Source organism: Tachypleus tridentatus, chromosome 8 (genome assembly GCF_004210375.1).
Source record: "Tachypleus tridentatus isolate NWPU-2018 chromosome 8, ASM421037v1, whole genome shotgun sequence".
NCBI lineage: Eukaryota > Metazoa > Arthropoda > Merostomata > Xiphosura > Limulidae > Tachypleus > Tachypleus tridentatus.
The window spans coordinates 67,548,368-67,574,313 of record NC_134832.1 but is presented as its reverse complement, the minus strand read 5'-3'; the positions used below and the strand labels follow the sequence as shown (position 1 = coordinate 67,574,313).

Sequence of the window (25,946 nt, the reverse complement as noted above, 5' to 3'; positions counted from 1 at the left end):
TAAACTTCTTATCCCTGGAAAGAAGCATCTGCATAAAGATATATCTTAGGACAGGAGATTGGGAGAGGGTTATCAGCACAAACTGAGTGGACTGGAAGCAGACAGGGTCATTAGACCATTCAATGCATCCTTGCAAATGTTTTTATCATACCGTAATTGGTCATTACTGTAGGGAACACTTGTAGGTCTGACACAAAGAAATGAGTTATTCATAGGTTGCCCATATCCTCCCCCCAAAAAAAAACACTGTGTAATTGGAGATGAAAACAATGGTTGTTAGATATACAAAACTGTTTAGTGAAATTGTTATTATTTAGCTTATATTGAAACTTAATATCCAATGATCATTTAGTTTTCATCACAGCAGTGTAGAAGATTGATTGTTTTAAAAATGTTAGTTGTAACAAATTTTTGTTGTGTAACTGTATGAGCCATAAACTGTGTTTGCTATTACATCGCTGTCTGTGACTTTACTACTATTGTTAACATCACATTACTCAAATCTTTGGTATTTTTCTTGTTACTCTATTGTTAAAGCATTACATCACATAGTTTAGAGAAAGTTCAAGGCCCCAGTGAACAAAATATAGATATAGGAAAGTTGAGTGTAGTTCAGTCAGAAAATTAGTTAGTGAAAGAAAATGTGAAGTTATCAGGCACGTGAGTGGTTAGCCATAACAGGCAATATCTTAAAGTGAGTTTCACAATTTAATAAAGATAAAAGAAGTAATTTGTCTTGTCAAATAGTGCTCTAAAGTAATTGAACTCATCTGTGTGAACTTTGATGAAAAGGAAACAACTATATGAAGTTCAGGATACAACTGTGGAAACTAATGGAGTAGTGTAAGTGAAATATTCAGTGATTTTTATTGTGAGAAAAGAATATAAAGAAAAATAATTCTTCTTGTCAATTGGATTCTATAGTAATTGAATCAATAACTTATGAAAAACAACCATTATAGAAGACAATGGAGGAGATGTGAAATGAAGGACAAACCTCTGGTAAGAATGTGAATGACCCACTGATTGAAGAGAAATGCTTCCTGTACAGATCTGAGTCAAACCCACAGAAGACTGAACACCCTAAGGTATAAACATAAGCCACTGTAATACTCCATACAGGTATAGAATTCTTGCTTATAAGGGCAGAAACTCCCTTGTGTTTGAATAAAACATGAAGCTGAAAACCTGAATGAAAGACTGGGAAAGGTAAGAGGTCAGTGTCTAAAGAAAAAAATGGAAATGGACCACATCCTTCTGAGATTCCATGGAACCTAGAATACCTTCAAAAATCGAATGTCTTAGAAAAGAAACTTCTCCAAGACTTCTAAAGACCAAAGAAAGTAGTGAAAATGACCTAAAGCAAGACATTTCTCTTCAAAGGATCTGAGGTACAAACCAACCAAAAGATCAAGAAGAGAGCAAATGCTAATAACCTTACTAAAGTAGAAGTCAGTAAATGGTTCTCTGAAATTCCAGCAGCAAATCTGTGAAAGACATCAGACAACAGTTGCAATAAAAATAAAAAGTGCAAAATTGTTGTAAGGGACAGTTAAATACTGGAAAACAGAATGAAGTTTAAGACAAATATTGGCATGACACCTAGAACACCAAAGAAAAAGAAGACAGTTCAACATCTGGGAATGTAAATATAGGTCCTCCAAGTGATTTAGAAGTAAAGCATGCTGATCTGATAAATGATGTGGACAAAACATGGCAGCAGCCTCATTCAATTGATCCACAATTCTACAAGCATGCACAACGTCTAATGAACATAGAAGTAATAGGTAATCAACCAAATTGCTTTTCCCATACATATAGGAGGAAGAATAGTAAGCCACAGGAAAAATCTCAAGACATCACTAACTTGATATACTAGTTGCAAAAAACAATGCAGAAGGCAATATATCCTTCCAAGGCACATGATTAGCTATCTAAACAAAGTAAATAACCATAAAAACAGAGATCAATCCTCACCAGTCTCTCCCTTATCCCTCACAAGCTCATTCTCTGAGACTACAGAAAAAGAAACATCAGACCTCCTGTAAACTCCATCTTTATGTGTATGAGGAATTAGATGTCTTCCATGGAAAAGGAGCAACTCTAACATCCACATAGAGTACTTACTTGATGGGCATAAAAGAGAAAATTTCATCAGAATAAAGTTAAAGTATGAGAAGAGGTAAGTGTTTTTCAGAAGATGAAATTTAGTTAACTTCAAACACAATTTTTTTAATCATATATTTTGATTTTTGATTAATTTCAGCATGCTCTGCACAAAACCATTAATGTTTGTGACCTTCCCTGAATATGTTTTTTTGCATAATAAGGCACTCGTCATCCTTTAAAAGGAGAATTCAAATAATTTCGAGCAAGATAGGACTAATTTGTCCTTGTAACTTAGATATAACTGTATTTTTAATAACTTTTAGCCACTAACTGTTTATCCACCTTACTTGTCTTGATGTGATGTAATTGCCCATATATCAGCTATGAAAAGTTAGGTCTTAAATTCACCTAATGAAAAACAAAATCATAATCTGGTGTATATTTCTACAAGCGATGCATTCAAAATATATTTTTTCTCTTTGTGCAAAACTATATAATGGGATATCTACACTTTGTCCACTTTGGGATGTTACTCTTGTAAGTCTGTAAACTTCTCACTGACATAGCAAAGAATTATAAAATGGATGCTGACAAAGCCATTTAGTTTATGGAAAGAAAATACAGGTTTAATTTCAAACAAAACATGCAAACAATAGCTTTTAAATCTAGATAAATATATGCAGAAAACCAGTTGACCTCTGGCTAACTTTCATTAGAATTCTCTTCTTTCTTTACCTGATAAAATATACTGTTATATAGTTACATAAAAAACTTACCTCATAGAAAATGTTTAAATAAAAAGGTCACCTAATCTCTAAAAAAACGATTTTTAAATATATATAAAAGTTCATTTTAGTATATTTTCAAAAAAATAGATATGTGCTGAGATTTTATTTTAGCAAGTACTTCAGTTATTTAGCTTACCTCTCCTAATAATATTTCCACATGATTGTCTTTTTCATTGAAGGTGTAGAGAGATGAATCTTTTTTAACTAGCTGAAATAAAAATAAATATATCAGATAAATCTGCATGATCTTCTTATCTAAAATCATTAAAACTTAAATACTTAAAGTGAAGCATGATACTTATTCTATTTCTTAAACAAGTTTTACTTGCACAATCTTCAATACCATAGTACAAACAACATGATGATAAAGTTATAATTCTCCTACGTGGAAAATGTAGTTCTGATAGATACTTACCTTCACTCACTTTATAGTTTTTCTCATTCAGTGCTACCCTCTACATGTGCAAGTTTTGCTCCCACTAGCCTTGAAATTCTAATCTTCCTTCATGCAATTACATATGATAAAGCTGCACATCAGCATGTAAATAAGCATGTAACAACCTTCCACCAATAGAAGTATAACAGACCTTTCTGACACAGCTAGCTAACTATATTGTTGAATTGAATCTTCACTTTGGGATTAGGCAATATTCATTTGATATGCCAAACACTATAAGTCAATTTCAGTACCAAACCAGATGATATCAAGTATAAGCTAGGAGTTTGTAAGTGGCAAGGACTTTTGTACTCCACATAAAAAGGAGGGAACAGCACAGTGGCGGGTTCAGAGAACATAACTCTGAAAATAATACGAGTGATTATTAAGCCCTATTTTTAAAAGCTAGCCAGTCCTGACTTATTCAACTAGCGTCAGAGGAATAAGCAGCTTTTCTAACACGTTTTACTCATGATAGTCCATGTGTTGATATGGTCTGGGACAGACGTTTTTATGATGCAAAATACTGTGAGGAAATTTTTGGCTGTTTTATGGAAAAAACCTATCTCAACAGTGGGTGTTATAGATCTTAATGGCTGTATAATGTGGATTTATGGACTGATATACCTAAACAGACACAACATGTGACAAAATGAGATCCAAAATGTCAAACAAGTCCCTGTAATTGTAATAATAAAATAGAAAAATTACATATTCACTCACAGTTGAACTCAGAAATGTAAGATGTAATGGACAATACTTGTTATCCTAATGAGAAAGGGATGGCTAAATGATAAAGATAATGAGAAATGACAATGTGTGGTGTGGTCCACATGCCAGCCTGAATGATTTCATCCCACAGGCAACAGAAGTGGACAGCTGGAGGAGGGGTGATTAGACCAGTTTTGATGAGGGGAGAGTTGGAAAATATATGAGCAATTAGGAGTCAAGGAATAATATGCCAATCAATTAAGGTGGTGAATTCAACCTATAAAGGTGACAGGGAAAATGTCTCAGGCAGAAAAAGGATTTCAATGGAGTAAGAGGTGAAAATGATAATAACAGAAGGAATTCATTTGGGCAACGTAGCACCAGAGAGTACAAAATTATGGCAAATGATCTGTATCAGAGTGAGAAGAAGAATGGAAGGGAAACAGATGTGAATGCAGTATGAAATGGACAAAGTAACCAAAAGGAAAGAACCAAGAGAGAATGGTCAAGAGAGGAAAAAACTATATAAGAATAGGAAAAATAGAAGGTACTGGATAAGGCTGCTCAATAACCAGTACAGGAAAACCATTGGCAAACAGCCAGATAACAAATTATAAAATATGAGGAACACAAGGATGGGAAGGGAGGTAACCATGGCACATAGACCAGTATGGAAAATTACATGCCATTTTCTCAGACAAATTATTAAGAATTAAATATGAACTGAATGGGAAAAAAAAAATGATGCAATACATGTAGGCAGCCCATATTGCCTTGCAAGGGACTGGACAAATACCACTTGAGAAACTGGAGTGTGATGAATAAAGCTGTCATAAAAAGGATTTAGAAATAGAATGTGGTAAGTGAGGTGATGATTGAAGTAATATAAAAACTATAACCACAGTTGAGTATGACATAAAGATGCAATGAGAAGGACTAAACACAGTGAGTTTTGAAAGATGATGAATAAAACTTGGAGAAGGAGATAGTTGGTAGGATAGGCATAAAATTAAATGTTTTGCCAATCCTGACTCAAGATGCCTACCACCAAAGCCAAAGGATATGGACCTGGAAACCAAGAGAGAAGTAGTTTCACAATAATGGTGAGTGATATATGTCTACAGAAGTGGAATAACTAACAGCATGTACCACTGTCAAAACATCTAAAGATCTAGGGATAACTATGTAAGGAGAATCTTGTTGAGACATGATAATCTATCTGCAACAAGATTCAGAGCAGTAGGAACTAGACATGCTGGTAGGTGTGTGTATGTGTGTGATGTTAATGGGTCCATATTAGGAGTTTCAACCTTCAAAAACATTAATGAGAAAGGGGGAGCCCCCTGTTTATTTGTAAGAGACAACAGTTAAATTGTTGGAATGTATCATGACTAATATGAAAAGGAGGAAATACAAAGCACATGATGAATGGCAAAAAGCAGATTTGACCAGAAACCAATGACCTGCAATTTCTCGAGAATAGATGAGATACTCCGTAACTCATCAGAGAAACATACTGAAATAGATGCAACTTGTGATGGGGAGACATAACAAAAATGGATACTGTGTCATTGTCCCCATTTGGCCACTGAGCTAAAAGTGATATGTAATAAGGGGTTGGATAGGATAACTAAATTCAAGAGATTCAGAGCAAGATTATAATGGTCATACAACACCCAGGGAAGAATGATGCATATGTATGCATGACCCAAGGGAATGAGAAGTTCTATAGAAGTTCAAGTTTCCAAAAGAAAACTCTCATGCAGTGAGAGAAGACAAGGATTAAGATTTGAGAACTATAATAGTTTCATCAATATCAACTAAACAGGAGAGGGCAGGGACTCACTGAGATAGTTGTCAATACACAATCCAAAAGGGATAAGATATCAAGTCAGATTGGAAAGGGCTTCTCCAACACAAGTAGTCAACACACAAGCCAACTCATGTAAGGAAGAAGTTAAAAGCATTTTGTAAGAATGAAAAAATTGGAAAAATGATGCGACCATCTAAAAGAAGAAGTAGGATACATAAGCCAGACCAAATGGAAGAGTGCTGAATTAAGAAACTCAACCGTTGTGTACAAAATGATAATATCTGGATGATGAATAAAAAAGGGATGAGAAGATAACAATCTGAGATGTCCATCTTTGTTATCCAAAGATCCAAGATAAATAAATGCCTACTGAAGAGTGAGGAAGGACTCTATGGTAAAACAAGGAAGGGCAATGAAATAAGTAAGACTAGAAAAATCTATCACATGATGCCAGTTTCCAGTCTTTTTAGAAATTACAAATGAGGGTGACTGACTAGTTCAATAGTTTCCTGGTGAAGAAGAGCTTGAATTATTCCTGAAAAATTGATAGATAACTGAATCTCAAGAACAAAAGAAGGGATGTGAGAACAAGTGAGGTGAAGTTATAAAATGAAAGTTCTTTGAATAAGACTGGAAGAGCCCAATGATCTGAAGTGAAACTGTTGCTTACGAGAAAAGAAACCTGACCAAACATGCTCAGCTTGCCAAAATCTATAGTAGAATCATTGATACCATTGGTGGTAGAGCACCCAGTACTGAGCAATTTGATGGCTAGTCACCGAGATTCAGCAAGGGGAACATACAAAGGGGAGGAAGAAGGGGGTTGGGGCATAGGAATGGGAGAAAGGACAATTGCAAAAAAGGAGGAGTGTTGACAAGCTGCCTCCACCCTGGACTCAAATGAGTCAAGAAGACCTCCAACTAGCATATAAATGGAGACATATAAAGATCATACAAACAAGATATGGGTAGGTGCACCTGAGAAAAATGTGCATCCCTACCAAGAAGAATTCATGAGGTAGCAAGCATCTTCCAAAAGATCCTCAGGTGGACATCAGGCAGCTCAGATAGAAGATTGGTGAAGGAGAAGTAATGCAGGAGGGTGGTAAGGGTTAAACATATTTCTCTTCTTTGTTTAACCTCACCACCCTGCTTATAAAAATACTCAATGTGGTATCAGGGACAGATTTCTGCACCTGAATCAAATACTTTAGGTCAAGAAAATGAAAATCCTAATAACGATATGATAATGCATAGAAACCTAAGGTACAAGGAACAATAGGAATGTCAACTCCAAAAATTAACTGTGCTATAAACTAATCAGTAAATATCAGCTGCATAAGGAGGGTATGTCACACTCCAATAAGTAGAGAGTTATTGCATGCTTACTTGGATTCATGTGTGGATTTGTGCTAGGTGTAAACATATGAGAGTAAATGAGAGTATCAAGACTAGCATCAAGAACAAACTGAGCATACAGAGGATAATACTAAATGAAAAAAGGTATAAGGCAAGTGGAGTTAAGATACTGTATTGGAAACTGTTTGATCATAAAAAACATATGATAACTTGTAAATACACATTTTCTTAGTGTTGTTTGTGTAAGAGACAAAATGCTTCCTTTGGAATACACATTAATAATGAATAGATATTTGAAAACACAAAATAAACAGCTACAGTAAAGAAAATCAGTGACAAGATGTATGCTGAAGTACTTGTTACAGATTTTTAAATAAGAGGGAAGAAAAGTCATTATTTTTACAGAACACTTTTTAATGTCTTTCAAGTGTTCATTGGAGAAAGTTTTTTAATATTGATATAACATTCATATCTTACAGTTGTGCCACACAACATTTATGTGGTTAGGACTGAAAACATTGAAAATGTAGAAATAAAGCCTGTATGACAACTTGATACAAAGTTAGTGTTAAATTCAAAATACAATTATAACAAGTTTTATAGTTGGCAACTTCTTTTTTTTATTATTGAAAACATTACAATCTGTTTTATGATAATTTTATTTTCAATGTAATAATTACATCACGATGACTCGAGACTAACTGTAATTATTGAAATAAAAACTTGTCTACTGTAAAAATTGTTGTTATTGTATCTTGAATTAATTTGAGCAAAGTTGTTTCAAATTTCACATTAATAACTTTTATGGTTTATAACACCTTCCATCCAAAAAGTAGATAAACTGGTAATTTCAGCTTAGTATCAATTTTATACAGAATTAGGTTATTTACAAATTATCTTAGCTTAATATAAATATGTTGCTATTGAGACCTCATGTTTCATGATGTAAAGGAAAATGCTTAAAAATATTTAATATACAACAGTCACTGTTACTCTTAGAATAAAATATCTCAAGTATTTTGTGAAATCTCAGAGAGGATGTTCCACCCCTTACTTTGAAATTTTCAGAGAAAGGAGTAATGTACTGAAATTTTAATTATCATTAGCCCTAATAAAGTTCTATGCTATGAAAACTATTATGCAATTTTGTTTTTGAAATCAAGTTTGATTGCTAATATTTACCTTTATAATATTATTTTTATCAATTTCTCAAGTATAAGTGAAAATATGCCAAAACATTACACACTAATTAATTACCATACAAGAAGGTAAAAGATGATCATAAAGGATGTAATTATTAATTTTCTTAAAATATGGAGATTGTAAATGTCATGTGTACTTACTAAACTTTTAGCAAACATTTCAGAAGTTATAAATATCCTATCCTGAAAATGTATTTCCAATAGGTACTTCTCTCCTCTCACAACATTAGCTGCTCTTGTTCATTGCTAAACTCTATACACAGACTTTTTAATTGTGCTTGCCACAAGCTTTACCACCCACTACTTAAATAAAATTATTCCAATGTGTCTCTCGTGCAAATCATCGTGCATCACTTCTCCACTGATAGCACAGTACACTCACAGGACACATGCAATTCCCCCTATGAGCTTGTACCAAACTATCACTTCAAAGTTTAAAAGATGATGGAATAATCAGGAGTGAACAAAAAAGTGGGAAGCATGAGTAGATGGAAGTACCAATTGGAAATACAAATTCAGTACATAAAAATTATGACTTCCAATACATTACTCATCTCACAACATTATCTAGAATTCCACACTGATTAGAAGGGATCAGTATGAGGGAAGAACAGACATACCCCCTGAAAGCATCCAAAGGATACCTATGTAGCAGAGAGAGTGTATATGAAGAAGGTAACAACACAACTTCTGATCCAAGTATGCTCTTTGCCCGTTTGTAAATTGTGTAAAAATTAGAGCAGAAAATGATAGGAGAACATCTGATTGAGAGAGAATGTAATAGAAAAGTGGTCCTAACCAGAGAAAGATATAGCAATTCAATTCCATAAAAAATAAAGTGAGTAAATTAGGATGCACCCCATGGTGTAGAGTGGCCATGGTACAGGGAACCATACTTGGTAAGTCAACTGCATCCAAAACTTTTTTATGAGGCACTGAGATATGCATGAGGATAGAATATGTATCATACCATTTTCATATTAAACACAAGAACAGGTGTAGTGACAACCACTCCAATTTCTGAGTATTATATAGGATTTAGCTATGAGCTATCAACCTGGAAATTTAATATCTGGTATTTAAAGGAAGTGTAATGAATGCAATCAACTCCTGTGACAGTGATACAGGGTGGAACCTTCTAAAGAGCAATGACATTCATATAATAAGAGAAAATGAGGAAGAATCAAGGATAGAACCAGTACATTCCCATTTATCCCTCCATGACTCACAACACAGAAAAAGAGGAGATCACAGGAGGAAGATATACAATCTGAAAGCTATGTGAGGACTTGTGTTGATTGGTTCACTTGAAATCCAAAGCCAGACCAGGAGTTACCAACACTGAGGGCTTCTAATAGAAGAGGTGAACTGCATTTTGATGTCTCACTCCACTGTATATTTAAATGCAAAGTGGAGCGTATTACATCATCTACATTGGCAGAACACCACCATCCTACTCTGAACTGAATGGTTATAGCCATTTTATGTAGAACCTATCCACAAGTGTCTCCATGGTTGGCTATCCCAGTAGCTTGGAACTGGTAAGTGGTAAGTATTACCATAATCCACTACAAGGAGTTGAGAATGCATTGGAGAGCTCAGAGGGGAAGTGACACCCAAGCCAGTGTAATGGTTGATCACAAAACCATATTTTAAAAAGCAGACCATACTGATTTATTCAAGCAAGATATGGCATGGGTAAACAGCTATTCCCTTCTTTTTACATGAAGTCCATGGGTGGTATGATCCAAGACGGGCCAATTTATGAAGAGAGGATTATCTTGTGAACATCCCATCTCAAAGATGAGTATGTGAAGCCATGGAAAGGAAAGTGAGGTATGAAGAATGAGCCCCAGAAAGAAATAAAAGTATTTATAAAGATTTACCCAGTGTCAGAGCTGTACCAAAATCTAAAATAGAGCCACAGGTGTAAGGCAAAACCTGTGGAAGCCAAAAACCATAATATGATGTAAATAATGAGAGATGATGATGTTAGAGTTGGCTCACATGCCCAATTGTAGGATTTCTTTCAAATAGTGATGAAGATTATAAATGAAGGAAAAGTGAGGTATCAAAGTATGGTGGGAAGAGGACAAGGAGGAATAAGCCAACTGGATCAAATGATGAACCAAACTGGTGAAGGCAAAGTGGAGAGATCTCTGGACAGAAAAGTTGCTATGAGATAAAGAGACTGGAATGAAGCTGTGAGGTCAGTGTAACAATGAAAGGAACACACATGTCATAGAAGTCTGTATGGATCATGGCAGGGATGCACTGTGGAGTCACCAAAATCTTGAGAAGAAAAAAATGATCTGGACACAGGATAAGATAGGTATGGATGTAAAGAGTTGGAGTGACATCAATGGAAAACAAGACAGAACTGCTACCACGCACACACCAAAAGGAGAAAGAAATATGCCTTAAGGGACATGTGAAAAAAAACACACAAGGAAAGAGCTTTGAATGGAGGTAAAGTAAAAAAATGAAAGACTACATTACTATCTCAATCCAGAAGAGAAAAACACTTACGAGGTCAACAATTCTGGAAGGAACAAATTAGTATGTTAAGGACAAGTGAGAGAAAAACCCTACAGTAATGGGTAAGATGAAAGGTATGAGATAAAGCTAACTGATAAACTGAAATTGAGGATACCAAGGACCCCTGGTTGAAAAGCCACATGAGTTACTTGGATACATCAGCAACAATGGGATGAGTAGCAGAAAATCACAGAGTCTAGGCACATAAACTGCTGGCCAAAATCTTAAGACAAGAGAACATAAAGAAAGAAATATACATTTTGCATTGTTAGACTCAACCACTTATTTGAGTGGAGCTTCAAAAGATGAAAATAAGAAAAGGGAAAATAAAAATAAAAAACTTTTTTAGCAATTAATAGGTAAAATGTAAACACTATGAAATTAGCCTAAATACTAGCTGGTCAAAAGTTTAAGACCATACTGACATGAAGCGTTAATCGGTAAACATGTAACAAAATTTAGTCACTTCCGTTCAAGCAGTAGCACTGCAAACATCTCCCACTGACATCTCCTGTGTTACATTGGGTGAAAACATGGCAGAATTGTCAAGATGCAAAAGCAAGGTCTCTCTCAACATGCCATCACTGGTGAGAATGGGCATAGTAAAACTGTTGTAAATTTCTTATAAGACCCTGAAAGCTACAGAGTGAAAATTTCTAGTGATCAGCCCTAGAAAATTTCACCTGCATTGAACAGGATGATTCGATGGGTTGTCTGGCAAAACATCAGCTGATCGTTAAACCAGATTAATGCCCTTAGAGATGCAGAATGCAGCTCAAGAACAATAAGATGACATCTACAAGAGAAAGACTTTAAAAACCATAAACATCTTTAAAGGCCACACCTCCGTATGCACCACAAAACAGCTCGGTTAAATTTTGTTGAAAAGCACGAAACATGGGATGTAGAAAAGTGTAAAAAGGTTTTGTTCTCTAATGGGAAAAAGTTTAACCTGGATGGTCCAAATGACTTCCAACATTACTGGCACTATAAAGATATCCAACCAGAGACATTTGCTACACGACATAGTGAAGGAGGTTCCATCATGATCTGGGGAGCTTTCTCCTTTCATGGAATAATGGAGCTTCCTCAGTGATGTCGAGAAAACCCACTTGTAGAGAAATATATATGCAAAAACGGCTCGTTTGGGTTGAGAAAATATTTTACATAGAAGAGCGAACAATGTTTCGACCTTCTTCGGTCATCATCAGGTGGAGCTTCATGTTATACAGGGGCGTCAAACAGCAGCTGGCTACACTGGCATGTTGAAGAGAGTGATCAGAAGAACCTGGCTTAGAGTGGCAAAAATAAGGGAAACTACCCAATGAAGTAATCAGATAGGAGATTAACATATAGGAATTTATTTGACCAATCCAGAATAAAGGCAATTTTCAAAGCCTGAGGATAAATTACCTGGAACCAATAGAAGGGGAACTGGTGATTTAGATGGTGGTGAATGATTCAGTGTGAGTAAAACCCCACAGATTGCAAAAATAATGGAAAATGAAAGCATGAAGGAATCACTAAGCCAAATAAATCTTGTCAGGGTTAGAAAGAATCCCTCACAAGGTTGAAAGCACTAAGAACATGATATGCAATTAAATAAATGTGTTGTGCATGGTCACATATAGGAGACTCAATGCATGAAAACACAGCAACTTCAACTGGATCCCACTTTGGTGACTAACATAAGCCAACACCACTGAATTGTCAGAATGGATCATTACCAGACGAGGTCTGGTGATGAGAAGAAAGTGATTCAAAGTCTGATGAATGGCTAGGAGCTCTAGGGTGTTGATATTTAAAGACAGGCCAATGACCCAAAGCCATCTGGTAATCAACACATGCACCCCAGCCCTGAATGGAATTGTAGACAGATATAAATCAACACAAAGAGGAATAAATGTGACATCTGCCAATGTATGAGTCTTGTCTAATCACCATTGGAGAGCATATACAAAAGAAGAAGGAGGGAAGCATCCACAGGATCTCATGCAAAGTTCCACTGATTATGCAGAGTTAACTGAATAGAGCACATCTGTGCACAGACAAGGGGGATTAGTAGTGACATAGCAGACCACATCTGCAAAAGTGACAGAATCACACATGCAAAAAGGGAGGGAGAAGACAGGGTGTGACAAGCTGACAATTCTATAGACGAGAAGGTTGGGCCCTAATGAGATGAGTGTTGAAAAAATACACCCAAGTTCACAAGGTACTGTGTAGGATGCAGGAGGGGCTTCTCCAATTCAACCAGCCTACCAAGCAGTTTTGAAAATGAGCTGATGAGTATGACTGGCCAACTCATTTACAGAATGGGCCAGAAATAGCCAGTCATTCATGTAAAAATGTAAATGCAGTCCCAGGACATGAAGATGAACAGTAAAAGCTCTTACCACCCTATACAAAAGATAAGGAGCAGATGACAGCCTAAATGGTAAGGCACAAGATTGATATGCCACCTCTCAATGAACAAACCAAAGATAGAAACAAATTAATTCTGAGATGGGAGTATGCAGATAAGCATTGGAGATATCTATTTCAGTCATCCACAAACCTACAGAAAATGCCCACTAAAAATGAGAGGTAGGACTCCATAGTGAAACGTGGGAGGTGAGCAAATTAATTGAAATGGAACAGATAGAGTTCCAGTTTCTGGTCTTTTGAGGAAGAGCAAACAGATGGGAATAAAACACTACTGGATGATGTAGAACAGATTCGATAGCTTGTTGGATGAAGAGGTCCTATACCACCTCTGACAGATGCTGGCAAGTTATGGGATTCCAAGGAGAAGGAAAGAAAACAAGTTGGATGGGAACAAAATGAGATGTCAACACATTCTGATAAAAACTGAAGGATTCAAACATTGATGATGAAAGACCACCACTGATGAATGAAGACCATAAGTCGAGATCCTACTGGAACTGTTGGCAGCATATTGATGAGCTGTGGCACTATGAGAAGGAGGGACAGGTAAAGGAAAGGAGAGAAAACTGGAATCAGAGTCACACTCAGCTTTGTCTGAGAAAAACAGGATACCAGACTGGAAAGGACAGACTGGTGTTGGACAAATGCCATTCAAGACTCCAAGGGCTCCAAGACCATATAAAAGATAAAATGTCTTAAAAATGGAGCCATACACAAATCTTGGAAATAAGAAGAGGGAAAACAGTGACACAACTAAAAAGGTCCTAACAACAGATAAACAACGTTTGTAAATTCAGAGCCAGAAACAACAAATGAGCTAATGCAAAAATAAGGAGGAAAAAGATGTTCCTAGAAAATATCTCATGATTTCTGTGAAGATCCTCAGACAAGAGATGGAATATGGAAAGGTGTCACAAAAGAGCTGTGAGGTTGAAACAGAGGCAAGAAAACTGGACACAAGTGAGATAAACAGGAAATTTGGAGTCTGCCTCCTAAACAGTAAGATCAAAACCAACAGTTGTTGGTTGAGATATAAACAGTCAGCCCTATGATATGTGAGAACAGACTGATCTGAACCTCATCAACTGAAAGGTAAATTGTTCAGCGTGAGCCCAAATGTCAGGAGATGGGATAAAACCAAATAAGGTTGGGAAGTATATTCATACAAAAATGAAGGATTTGAGTCATAAAACATCAGAGTAAGGGATAAAACATCCCATACCTGAGAAATAAAGTTACAAAAATATCATGGAAGGACAAACAGAATCCTTAGAAAGAGTTTGAGAAGATGAATTATGGAAATGGAAATAAGTGATCAAATTCCTCATCAGCCTGCCCAAGTTCCACAGATTCAGGAGGAAGTGAAACAACGTCTGGAGATAGAGGATGACTCATATAACTTTCAATGTCCTTTTGGATAAACATAGACAAATTTCCCAACAGTTCACCAATACTTGAAGCCCATGATAAAACACCTATTCAATGTGAGTCTCCAAAAATGGTGACATTAACTTTGGACTTCTTCTTGTGTCAGTCAACAAAAGTAAGAAACAAATGTGATGAGAATAAGGACAACTGAATCTGAATGTTTGAAAAATTAAATTAAACCCTTTTGAGAACTTATTCAATCTCAAACACTAATCAAGCTGGAAAAAGTTAGACATTTAAATGTAAGTGCTGCTAAATCCGAAGTGATATTTTGGTAGAGGTACAAAGAGGGAATTATATTCATCACATGAATGTATTATGCTTCAGTTGGTGAAGAGATGAAGCAAAATGATTTGTATGCAAAACACATTGGATTTATTTGATTCCAATAGGTTGGAAAGTAAGGCTTGTGACAAGTGTAATAAAAAAAATTCCATAGAGAGGCCAGCAATGAATGAGAATAGCTAATCTTGTGAGTAGAAGGAAGTCCTGTATTGGATAGATACTTTAACTACTACGATAGAAATTTCTCTAAAAGAAGGTTAAATATCAACTGTAAGCAGTTGTTCAAAAACTAGTTCAGTAACTAAGTCTCTACAACCTTAAACTAATATTAGTTTGCTGGTTTGATTTTATTAATTCAATACATCAAGAACAAGTTACCATCCTAGTACAAAAATGAACATGCTTTGCTCCTGAAGAAGAGCTCCTTTCAAAACAGTTTGTCATGATATTTTACAAAATATAAATACTTGCACCAAGTAAAACAGAAAATTAGTACACACACATAATTATTTAGTCTATTGACTCAACATATAAATATGCTCTAGATGCTCAAGTTACTGATAAATAAAAAAATAAAATATCAGTAGTATTATATATATTCTGCAGTTAAATTAGTAAATCACTGATATCAATATAAGTTTATGGAAATTATTTCCTCTGTAAAATCATCCATAAAATATACCCTGTTCAAGTTTCACTGCATTTAGGTGTTTTTAAATAAACAACACCTTCAATAATAATCTATTTAACATTGCTCTTATAAGATACCTCATTTAAACTCTTGTAGTCAGAAACAAACCCTGAAGGCATCTTGATATCAACCACAACCATTGACGGAGAAGGAGAAGCAGTGGTATTTGCACGGCTAAAAATGTGTATTTAATCAATCATTAATATATGTTTCCAATGAAATGAAAAAGTTTAAGACCACTAAAAATATTCAACTGTATTGTTGTTTTCATTTTTAAAGAAAGATACGTAGTTTACTTATTGAAAATAATATGAACTTTACAAATTTATAAAATATTTATTTAGTTTATAAGTTTGAAATGGGTGATGCTGAACAACTCAAAATACACAATATGCAACTATTATGTTGCTAACAAATAACTTTTTAAATTTTATAAGAGAAGCATCAAAAAGTTAAATATTGTTTATAGAAAAACATCAACATAGAAATAAATTATTCATGTTTTTACAGCAAACAAAACTGTAATGAATCATATATAAATAAAAATACATAAAAATTATTGTGATTAAATTTATATATATTTTAACAAAATTTAAACATTAAAGTGCAAAACAAATTTACATCTAGGAATATTAATTCAAAATATGAATCACATATTTAGAAATGCATGACCAAAATCTTATTATGATATTGAATCACCCCTCAATGATGTAGTTTTTACAGAAACTGTCAAGACATTGTATACTTCAAACAATGTTAATGTATTATCTCTTTCATAAACCTAAGTTTAAGTGAAATCACTTTTAAGGCAATTTTAAGTTATATAGTGTTTTTCTGCATTTATTAAAGATATGAGACAGTATTTATTCTGAATTAAAACAATCAATTTGCATCCTGATAGTCTCATTGTCTTACTGTTCTATTAGTTTTATTAATATTTAATATAATCTTTGAGTGTTAGTTCACTGTTTCTAAGTCGTATTTATAAAGTGTACCCAAGTGTTAAAAGAGGAAGTCTTCACCAATAGATACTGGAAACAAACAACATGAAAGTAAACGTAAATGCAACAAATATCAATATATATAAATAGCATGAAACAATTTTTACCATCTTCATCACTAAAGAGTGACATATTAGCTTCATTACACACAAACACAGCATACAAAAAATAAATTTATAAAACAATTTTATGAATTCATAAAAATACATACCACCACATCTAAATACTTTTTAATATATACAGTAGAAATATGTAAGTATTAAAACACAATACAACATATTATGGAATTTATATTATATTACTAACCTCAAACACAGTTTTAAATGTCGTTTTTCACATTGCCCTATACCAGTGCCAACACCAGAAATTTTAATTTTGAAACTAGGTCCTGATCTATCAATGGCAATAGATCCAACATTAGCCTAAGATAAAAAAATAAATTATATTTTTCTACATAATCACCCAAACAGTAGAAAATCAAAACCATATAAAAGAGAATAGAAACAAAACAAGGCACTACATTCAAGTAAAATTGTTATTTACATGTTATGTACTCATTTTAAGTCAAAATTTATTCTACACACATTGTTTGTTTTTAATTGTGCACAAAGTTACATGAGGGCTATCTGCACTAGCCATCCCTAATTTAGTAGTGTAAGACTAGTGGGGAGGTAGCAAGTCATCATCACCCACTGCCAACTCTTGGGCTACACTTTTACCAACGAACAGTGTAAGGGAGAGCATGTTTGATGTGACGAGGATTCAAGCCCATGACCCTCAGATTACGAATTAAACAACCCCCTACACAAATGTATTGAACACTTATGTACAAATACCATTATCATGAAATAAAAAACTATTACTTTTGCACCAAAATATTATTGTAACCTTTACTTGCAAGAAGTACAAAGATGCATCAAATAAGTTATCCTACTTTTCAGCAACAATAAACTGAATCATTTCATAACCTGAAGTAACTTATATCATGATCTTTCATGATGTTTATTTATGAATATGCACACCACAATGCTTGCTACATTTACAAAATGTTCCAACTCAGTGGTGGACAATAATTTAGAGAAAATGCAAAATAAATACATGTATGTGTATTTATATATATGTATCAATTTTAAGTAACTGTTTGACCACATTCTCAGTTATGTCAAGAAACATTAGATATTCTAGAAAATATTCTTGTTAAAGCAGTGATCATTACCAGGACAATCAATATTAGTCAATAAGATATTTACTTGAATTTGAAATTAAATTAAAATCAATATCATGTCTTTGTAGTATGTTGAAAATATTTTGCTTTAGTACTTTAGATTTTGTTGGGAAGAAATTTTCCATGTGATTATAAAATGCAATATAGTTCAAATTTAATTAGTAGTTATAAATAAAAGTTATATTTAATTAAGCAAACAACTTGAAAAATATGAGGAAACCTATATAACTTTGTCTTTATCAGTAAGAATTCTCTATGTTGTTTTTCTTTTACTTCATGTTTAAAAAAGATACTTTTTGTGATGTATTTATTAGACTATTAAAAGGCTGATGGATTATTTAGTGGAAATTTAAATAGCATTCATGGTGCACTGACATAAAACAAATATGTATAATTATATCAAGTGTTTGCCAGCATTTGATGTAATAATACCTACACTGTGTGAAATGTACAAAAAAACATTATTTACTTTGAATTTTCTATGTCCTCTGTCTTTGTAAGGTTAGTAAATAACCAAACTTGTTTCCCTTTACTCATGAAGTAATTCAAACAACATTATTGCATTATTGTCTAAATCATTGCACGTATTATATCCACGTACAACTGTTACATGACAGAAGGAAATGATGACAGCATGAGGTTTATTGTTAAGAACAGCTTTTCAAATGCCATGCTGAATTTATAATCCAGACTCATAGCTGCTTATAACAAAACCACAAAATAAAAACTTCTAGATGATCAGGTGTTTCTGAGTTTCTTTACCTAAAATGTTTAAAATCGTCAAACTTCAATGCTGAAAAAAGCATAGTCTATAGAGTTATCAAATCTTCCTATTTTTTATTGCCTAAGTTACAAATTATTATGAGAAATATAATAACAACAATAATACACTAAGAACAATAGCTGAAAATGCATAATTCGCATGTAAAAACCATTATGGGAATCTCTTGGTAAATAATAACTCTACACCTTTATTTATAGCAATTTAAAGATATTGTTCAAAATAATACATGTACAATACAAAAAATGCTGATAAATCATAATTATTACTTAAAATCTCATACATACTTCAATTTCAACATTTCTTGAAACTACGTCTTCAAACTGTTTACCAGACACTGGTGTTTTGTCACACTGACTTTTATCTGTGTTAGACGATGCTTTCACGGATATAGTAGCTTTTCCTAAGGTTTGGCCTTTGACTTTGAAATTAACTGTCATACTTTCATTACCACAAACACAAATAGACTGTGTAGTTTTATCTTGTACCTTCAACAGCTTAGAGTCTTCTATTGTCAATGTCAGTGTTAACTAAATTAAACAAGAAAATTGTAACATCAGAAATACTACACTAGATATGTATGTCTGATAAAACTATAATGTTATAGCTTGTTTAGTTTTGTATTGTGGAGGAGCTTAGCTAAATGGGATTGAGTTACAATGACAGCTATAAGTATGTAAGTCTGATACCAGTTTTGGAAAAAGCCTTGAAAAGTCTCTTAAAGAATGCTTTGCAAAGTAATTTAAAAAAGTTTAGAATTTTATTGAATAGTCAACATGATTTCACTAAGGGAAAATCTAACCTTACAAATCTTTTGACATTTTTTGAAAAGGTTATTGCTCATGTAGATGAGGGTAAGGATGAATATTTGGCATATCTGGATTTTCAGAAAAGGCTTGTAAAAAAAATTGTCTCTATAGGCATGAGGGATAAATTAGCAAACTGAATAGAAGAGAGGCAGGACAGAAGAAAGCAGAGGATTGTTATAAATACAGTTCAGTCAAATTGGATTAATATCACAAGCACAGTAAGTGAAGGCTCAGTCTTAAGATCTTTGCTCTTTTTTATTTACATCAATAACACAAATGAAGAAAGAGTCAATAAATTTCTCAAATCTGCAGATGATATTAAAATCTTAGGTGTTACTGGTCACGAAGAAGATGCTGCTTCTTTAAAAAAGGATTTAGATCATTTAATGAGTTGAGCAAATAAATGACAGATAACTTTTAATTATAATAAATGTAGGATATTGTATGTGGGTTATCATAATTTAAATTATAATTAAATTTGGATGGAATTAACCTTAACAGTTATGAAGAAAAGGAATCTTGGTGTAATAGTAAATCAGTCTCTAAATCCATCCAAGCAGTGTGCTGTTGCTAGGGGAAGAGCAAATAGGATTTTAAGTCTTATATATAGAAATACTGAATACAAATCAAAACAGGTTTTAATTTCATTGTACAAATTACTGATTAAGTCAACTTTGGAATATTGTGTTTAATCTTTAACTCTTTGCATTAGGAAAGACACTTAATTGTTAGATAGGGTTCAGAGAAGGGTCACTAAAATGGTGTCTTGGATGGAGGGGTTGTCATACGAGGAAAGGCTGAAATCTCTCAAACTGTTTTCTCTTGAAAAAAAAAAAGTTTGGAGGAATTTGATTAAGGTGTATAAGACTGTAAAAGACCATATCTTTTCATATTAAACAATGAGAATAGTAGGACTAGAGGACACGTGTATAAATTTTGGTAGGGTAGGAGTCATCTTCAGTTAAGACAGTTTTATTTTTCTAACAGCATGATTAAACTTTGGAATGGGTTGCCTTCAGATGTTGTAGAGAGAGTAAATTTAAATTAATTTAACAAAAAGCTTGATAATTATATCAATGATAAGGGCTTTATGTGTGTTTTATGTTAATTTAGACAGAACAGCTGAGATGGATCAATAGGTTCTGTGTTGTCCCAAAATGTTATGTTATAAAACAATATTTTCTAAGAACAATCTCACTATCAGAAGAAGCTAGAAATTAATCTAAATTACATTTTACATTCAACAAAATGTTAATTTTCAAAAGCTCTAATAGTTTCTTCAGTAATTTAATTTTTCTGAATGAGTTTATCCTGACAGTTCCAAGCAATTCAAATAATTTCCATTAATGAAGAAGAATCAGTAACATTGTACATAAAAAAAGTATTTATACATGGGTCATTTAAGTAGAAGAATGAAATTTATTCCTGTCATTTAAAAAATAGGCATTATAAATTATTATTAAAAGAACTAAGTATTAAAAAATTAAGATGGTATGAAAACAGGTAAGTATTTTAAATGTTTAGTTTGAGTAAATTCTTCAGAACAATTTTAAACTGGATCTAGGAGTAATTATGCATTCATGCAAACCAAATGTGTCAATTTAATTATTCAAAAGCTCAAAAATAAACATATTAGCACTTGCTAACAGAGGGTATAATTAAGCTTTTTTGTTATTAGTTAAAAGGCTACAAAACAGTATATTAAAAGTTAATATTCCAAACGTTTTTCCAGTAAAATAATTCCTAATTATTTTTATACAACAATTATTATGAAGAGTAAATTAGGTTTTTCAGAACAGGCATTTTTAATTCAAATATGTAATAGTGATTCCATTCCAAAATACTGGTTATTAAAATAATTAGTGTGTAGAGTTATAATATAGAGGGCATAATTTAAGATATGAAACTGAGATGACAAAACAAAACAAAAAAAACCCCTAATAAATAGATAAACTTTTATATCATGTCATATAAGTACAGCTAACATTATTACTTTTAGTTTTAACATTTGCATAATGTTGTATATCACACAGTCTTATACTTGTTTAAGACAGTTAGTAAACTTTTTATCTTCTCAACTTTAAATTTTTATTCTTAACAGCTTCTATTTTCCACCTACTGGTCTTGTATTAATCAAAATACATTTTGTAATTCTCTATACTTTTATATTTTAGACAAATAATATACATATCATAATGTTAGTACAGCTATATATGTCAGCATCATAACTACACTATAATATTAGAACAACAATAAAACAATAATAATATTTTATACATTGTTAGAGTCACGATATGACAGATTTGGGAAATATAACATCATAAACAGATTTACAATTTAACACATACTGTAATATCAAGCAGTTTTACGTACTAACTCTGAAGAAGATGTAAAGGTGAAATATCTTTTAAAATAGGTTGTATTTTTCTAACTTTATTACTAAAATGTATAAATCCTTTCAGTACATACTACAAATTCTGAGATGATAAACTCACATTTGATTTCTTTATTCTCAAGTAGAATTAAATTACACTAATAATAAAATTTATTTCAAAGTATTTGCCTCTTCTGTCTTGTATGCTCTATCAAAATATTCATTACCTGGTTATTAATAAAAGGAAACTGGAAAACATACAGCTACAATAAAATTTAATAAATAAAATTACAACTTACAGGAAGGCATTCTGGTAAGTAATTGTATACCAAGGACTTCAGCTCAGCACTTTCACCACTAACTATGGAGTATGGAGTGGCAAGTCCCAGATAAAATGGTTTGTGAACTTCAGCATCCACTAATTCACTAATTCCAATGCCAGAGATATCACTCAAACAAACAGCATTTGCACTCCACTTAGTTGTTTCTTTAGGAACATTGTGTTGAATTTCAGTTTTCCAACTATGCAGGATGAAATTTTTAGAACCAATACCACAATAGATCTAGTTTCTCTAAGAATGACATTTTATGTATGATAAGCATATATAAATACATTCAGAATTGTTTTATAGTCAACAATTCTGTTAACTGATCCTGAGAAGCTTTACAACCGGCATGCTCTTAGATGCACAAATATGGCCTTAACACAATTATAAGAAGATAAAGATGTAAAGAATGAAAAATAACAAATTAATGATTTAATAACTTGATACATTCACTTTGTTATAATTCACTGACTTTACTTTAGAAAATCCTAAATTGAAAAGAAATGAATTTCCTTTAAATTATTTTTTTATAACTGATGATTCAAAAACATTTTAGCTGTATACTTACTTTACTTGTACCAAATCCCACAAAAGAGTTTTGAAAAAATGTTTATTTGGGTTTTCCATAGATGACTTATGTCCATAATTTCTTTTACCTGCAATGGTTCAATTTTTATAACAGTGAGTAAACGAAGTAAAATTTATACATGATCAAAAGTTGTCCATAATGCCTAGAAATTATTAATGCCACTTTTAATGTACTATTCCTAAGAAATATAAATATATAATAAAAAATTAGTTAAAATTTATTAATTTAATAATAGTAAATAATAGTAAAAAATATTTTAAAACTTTGAAAATACTTTGTTAACATAATTAACTAAAAAAGGATTTTAGTGACCAGAGATACATCTCCATATATTACAGATTTAATTAGCTTATGGAGACAGAAAATAATGAGCTTTATACAATCTTCAATAAAAAATATATCTATAGATATAATATACCAATCTGTTTTGTTCTGTTGCATTTCATTTCCATACATGGTCATGATAAAGTTAATGTAGCATATGTCATTTTATATAAAGTTTAAATACACACTAATAGAATGATATCAAATTTAAGTGTAAACTATTTTCAACATTTCATCTAACTTCTTCAGTTCAGAAATGAACAGGATAGATCATTTCAAAACTAGTTTTCATTTGTTTTTAGTATTGTTCTGTTAGTGTAGAGAAAAACTGTATTGTAAATTACTCTGCACAGTAGTGTGTATTTACTTATTATTATTTTATATTTAAATCTAAAATATGTTTAGGTTTCAATAATCTTTTACATACCTATGAGATATGAAAGTTTATCAGAACCAGTACAGGGTCTAGTTTTCAAAGTTAGATCTGCCATTACCAACAAACCAGCATCCTTCAATATGAATAAATAATAACTGACATATGTATCATAATAATCAATTCTGCATACATTTTTGAAACAGAAAAAAAATATATTAAAGTTCCAAAAATTATCAATATCTCTGGCACTGTTAGCACCTTAATTCAGTGCAGTAAATTTTTAACTTCAATTACCTGTAACAAAAATTTAGAAATAACCAAACAAAATACCTTATTAAAAATAAATCTATGTAACATTTTCGTTTCAAAAGTTGTTTAAAATAGTGGTTTATTTAACAAGTGTCACAGTGAAGTATGTTTTTATCTTGTCAACAAGAATCTTTATTCCTATGCCCTAATTTGATGCCAAATAGTTGAGACTGAAGTTCTTAAATGCCACAATATGGGGTTTAATACTAACACTCAGCTTCATGAAAACTGTTTTGAAGTTTTAAAAAAATACATTTTTTTACAGTTTTCACAACTCACTGAAGGCTGAATAGCCTTGTTTCAGAATTTTTACATAAAAGTACAAAAAGGGCTATACATACTTAACATTGAACTAACAGATTACAGAACATTAACTTCAAATGCTTTAACTACTCTGGTCTGACCAAACACTGGGATTTGATAATCAATCTTACAGTGCACCCACAGTCCTAAAGTGCATAACACGTTTATGTGGCAAAGTTCCAAAAACGTTACTTAAAAGACTTTATCTGCATATTACCATGCAATTTACTCACAATTTCAATTTAACCCCCTTCATTTGATTGGAAGATCATTAAAGTTATGGACATAAACCTGTCAAACTCACTTTGTACATTTAAGATGCAGTAATTTCATCTACAGTGTTTGTGTGTATACACATAACTTACTTTTATTCATATCTGGAATAAAATTATATAAACCAAACAATGACCTACATTATTCTGAGGCTTTTGCTTCTTTTATAGAAAATAAAGTTTCCAAAAGCAATTATATATATATAAAACTTGAATACTTGAAGTAGAACTAAATAAATTGAAGTCCTCAACACAGTAAACCCATCATACTATTTGTAAATTGTTGTTGTTTGTTTCAGAGCAAAGCTACTTTAGACTATCTGTTGTGTCCACCATGGGGAATCATACATCACATTTTAGCACTGTTAGTCTACAAACTTACCACTGTCCCACAAGGGGATTTATTTATAAGAATAAAAAATCTTAATAAAAAGATCACAAAGAATTAAGCTTTCAATTGTCAAGCATATACAAAAAACAAAGAAAACTATCAACACGAAAATTTGCTTTTAAATTCAGTATATTTTATGCCCTTCACAGTTAAATGTTATACTACCATATGTACTTCTGTAAGCAAAAATTATAATATTTAAAAAAAATAATTTTAAGCTTTCAAGTAAAATTTACAAGGTACAAAACTGAATAATTGTTAATCTTGAAAATGTTTTATCAAACTGGAAAATTGATTATTTAAGCAAGAGGCACATTTTATAAGTTACACTTAATTAGTATGTTTGTTTGAAGTTAAGCACAAAGATACACATAGGCCTTTCTATACTCTGCCTACTACAGGTATCAAAACCCAGTTTCTAGTGTTGCAAGTCCACAGACATATTGCTGTGCCATTAAAGTGTTTAATTAGTATGTACAGAAAAATAAAAGTTACATACATCAAAGGCCACAAGGGAGTCACCATAGAAAGAAGATTGATGAGATGTTGTCAGCACATCCTCACTTGTTGAAGCTGCAAAGTTTAAGAGTTTTGGTTAACTTTGATACCTTTTCAGTGTATCATATATTTCCCTTCATTCATAAAAAATACAATTTACTTTTATTTTTGGTCTCAGATTCAGTTGCAAGTACCATTTAATATTACAATACTTCTACGAAATGACTTAAGTACCTTTATATCAGTAGCAAATGTTATTTTGATCAATATGAATTATATTTTTCTACCCCTTTTGTCAGTGCTGTTAGTTAGTTGATGGTTAGTTTTATACAGTTATTTTTACCTAACAATATTGAAATGCTGTAACATTTTAAGAGAACAGAAAGTACTTTATTAGTTTATCCAAATCAAATTAAAGGCATTATGTTCCACACTAAGGAAGTTAAAATTTGAAATGGGACTCAAAATAAAAATAAAACTAGCTAGCAATATTCAAACATATTGTGCTTACACTCCACTTGTGTGAGTTAATAGTTAACGTTATTTTGAAACATGAACAACAAAATTCAAATTATAAATAA

The 25,946-nt window shown here is 32.4% G+C and overlaps 1 protein-coding gene across 1 annotated transcript in view; it reads right to left on the bottom strand.

Annotated features, from left to right (window-relative positions):
• LOC143223920 (uncharacterized) overlaps positions 1–25,946 on the bottom strand; it is a 164,144-nt gene that overhangs the window by 78,644 nt on the left and 59,554 nt on the right. The window contains exons 17-24 of the mRNA XM_076452394.1: positions 25,367–25,440; positions 23,644–23,725; positions 22,872–22,959; positions 22,277–22,499; positions 19,082–19,324; positions 17,095–17,210; positions 15,865–15,961; positions 3,034–3,105 (exon numbers count right to left, since the gene is read on the bottom strand). Coding sequence (XP_076308509.1) covers positions 3,034–3,105; positions 15,865–15,961; positions 17,095–17,210; positions 19,082–19,324; positions 22,277–22,499; positions 22,872–22,959; positions 23,644–23,725; positions 25,367–25,440 — 995 coding nt within the window. The remainder of the gene's footprint in view (positions 1–3,033; positions 3,106–15,864; positions 15,962–17,094; positions 17,211–19,081; positions 19,325–22,276; positions 22,500–22,871; positions 22,960–23,643; positions 23,726–25,366; positions 25,441–25,946) is intronic.